A 2,765-nucleotide genomic window follows, 5' to 3' on the forward strand; every position below is an offset into this window, starting at 1 on the left:
TCCTTCAGGTCAATTCTTCATTTCTTTGTGCCCCCCCACCCCCGCCCCCCCCCCTCAAAGGAGGTGCAGATTGACAGGAGAGACTAAAACCATGGCCCTGGGACCCTGGTGTACGGACAGACCCCGACCTGTCCCCCCCCGACTCCCCGACAGTTAACTGACTTCCTGAAGGGTGACTGCAGTCCATTAACAGAACATGATGGAACAGACGGGGTGACCTTTGACCTGTGACATAACTCCCCCCCCGCCCCCCCACCCCCCCATGGATCTAACTTGTCAGTGTTAACCCCTTGACGCTGCTTCATCACTGAAGATGTTCAGTGTTTTTTATGGAAGGTCAAAGTACTGCAGTAGTACTGCAGTAAATCCTGATCTGTACTTGTTCAGACTGGCACCTCCTTAAAGCGACTGCTGCTCCTTTAGCCCCGTCGTCTGGTGACTCCAACAGCCCTAAATAAACCCTATTACCCCGGGGGTCAGTCAGTGACACCCCCCCCCCCCCCCACCCACCCACACCCTTCCCCACCTGCCTGCTCTGTGGGGTTGGCAGCAGGTCTGAGCAGCTGAGAACATCAGCAGGGAAGAGTGGCTGTGAGGACCCCTGCTGGTCATTACTAGGTTTGCACGGTAACATGACGGTAACGATTTGAAAGTTAAATTTTAAATTTTGATTCTTGTTGTTGGGCATGTTGTAAAATCCAGTCCCATTTAAAGTAAAAAAGGCGATAAAGCACAAAGATGGTGGCGACAACAACAACAACATGACGTCAACTGACGACGACAACAACAACATGTTGTCAACTGACAACAACAATATAAAGATGCTCTGATGGTACGATGGTACGATGGTACGATGGTACGATGGTACGATGGTGCGATGGTGAGATGGTGCGATGGTATGATGGTATGATGGTGAGATGGTATGATGGAGCGATGGTGCGATGGTACAATGGTGCGATGGTACGATGGTGAGATGAGAATTAAATCACATGACAAATGTAAATGTGATTTATGGTAATTACTGTCCAATCAGAGCCGGGGCAGAGAGCAGCGTTCACACTCAGACTAATTCAGCTGCCTCCAAAGTCATACATACAAATGAACACACAGTCATTCAAACAGTTCCAGGAACAGTTCCAGTGTGGAACCTCAGCACCGTGGAACAGTGGAGTGGACGGAAACCAACACCGTGTTTACAATAAGTGTTACTGCAGTAACGAGCTGATGAACTGAAGTTCATTTAAATCTGGGGGGGGGGCAGGGAGGGGCCTCGACCCACATGTAGAGCCTCATTAAGAAGAAGGAAACAAAGAAGAAGCTCAGGTTGAGACGGTGCCGTGATCTGGATCAGAAACGGTTCAAAGACCAGATTCACAAACTGAGAACATGTTTCAGAAGTTCTTCTTCTAAAGAAAGCCGCTCCACACGTGCGTTCACAGGTGAGTGCACGTGTGAGTGCACGTGTGAGACACTCTCACCCCACCACCAGAGTTTCACCTCAATAAGATGATCTTATGACCAGGATTATTGAATTAAAATGAACTGAATCCCTGACACACACTCTCACACACACACACACACACACTCTCACACACACACACTCTCACACACACACTCTCACAGCGTCTCATATAGCGGCCCAGCTTCATCACTGAGGTGATTTCATTTCCGTCCTCCTTTATCAGCAGCAGCTAAGCCTTTCTTCATCTTCATGAGGCGGATGAGGAAGAGGAGGAAGAGGAGGAAGAGGAGGGAGAGGAGGAAGAGGAGGAAGAGGAGCTGACTCCTAATGTCTCACTGATTTACATGATGACTGACGTCTTCAGCCCTACAGTTTATACTCATGGGAGAAATAAACAGCTATAAGTGCATGCACACAGACCACCACTGACCATCACTGACCACCACAGACCACCACAGACCACCACAGACCACCACAGACCAGCCGTTGTTTCAGTGTGTAAATCTGAAATGCTAACACAGTCATTGGTCGACACGGAGCAGCTGAGCAGTGGCCTCGTGTCATTGGTCGTCTCGTGTTTTCTCACGAAAATGAAATGGGAATTTTCAGGTCCATTTTCACAGTGGACGGAGCTCAGCATCGTGTGTGTGTGTGTGTGTGAATGAACGATAATGACCTCTGGCCACATCATTACAGTCAGGGGGGGGGGGCACATGTGTAAAAACCCACATTAGACACAATGTGAAACAGGTTAGCCTCACTAGCTTCATTAGCCTCATTAGCTTCATTAGCTTCATTAGCCTCACTAGACCTCTGGCCACATCATTACAGTCAGGGGGGGGGGGCACATGTGTAAAAACCCACATTAGACACAATGTGAAACAGGTTAGCCTCACTAGCTTCATTAGCCTCACTAGCTTCATTAGCCTCACTAGCTTCATTAGCCTCATTAGCTGCATTAGCTTCATTAGCCTCATTAGCTGCATTAGCTTCATTAGCCTCATTAGCTTCATTAGCCTCATTAGCTTCATTAGCCTCACTAGCTTCATTAGCCTCACTAGCTTCATTAGCCTCACTAGCTTCATTAGCCTCATTAGCTTCAGAAACAGGTTCCATCAATGACAGCAGCCTGGAAATGTCCCATGATGCAGTGTGGTCGTCAGTATCTGGTCAGTGGTCGTCAGGTCAGTTGGTAGTCTGATTTGAGGTGTCAGTGATGGAGGTGTCAGTGATGGAGGTGTCAGTGATGTCAGTGTCAGTGATGGAGGTGTCAGTGATGGAGGTGTCAGGGATGGCAGTGTCA

At 48.6% G+C, this 2,765-nt stretch overlaps 1 protein-coding gene across 1 annotated transcript in view; it reads right to left on the bottom strand.

The window, feature by feature from the left end:
• Nucleotides 1-1,319: 1,319 nt before the first annotated feature.
• Nucleotides 1,320-2,765, bottom strand: part of LOC103377604 (WD repeat-containing protein 49) — an 18,673-nt gene continuing 17,227 nt past the window's right edge. The window contains exon 16 of the mRNA XM_025055197.1: nt 1,320-1,342. Within this exon, the coding sequence (XP_024910965.1) occupies nt 1,320-1,342 (23 nt within the window). The remainder of the gene's footprint in view (nt 1,343-2,765) is intronic.

This window comes from Cynoglossus semilaevis, chromosome 4 (genome assembly GCF_000523025.1).
Source record: "Cynoglossus semilaevis isolate Cse_v1.0 chromosome 4, Cse_v1.0, whole genome shotgun sequence".
Lineage (NCBI taxonomy): Eukaryota > Metazoa > Chordata > Actinopteri > Pleuronectiformes > Cynoglossidae > Cynoglossus > Cynoglossus semilaevis.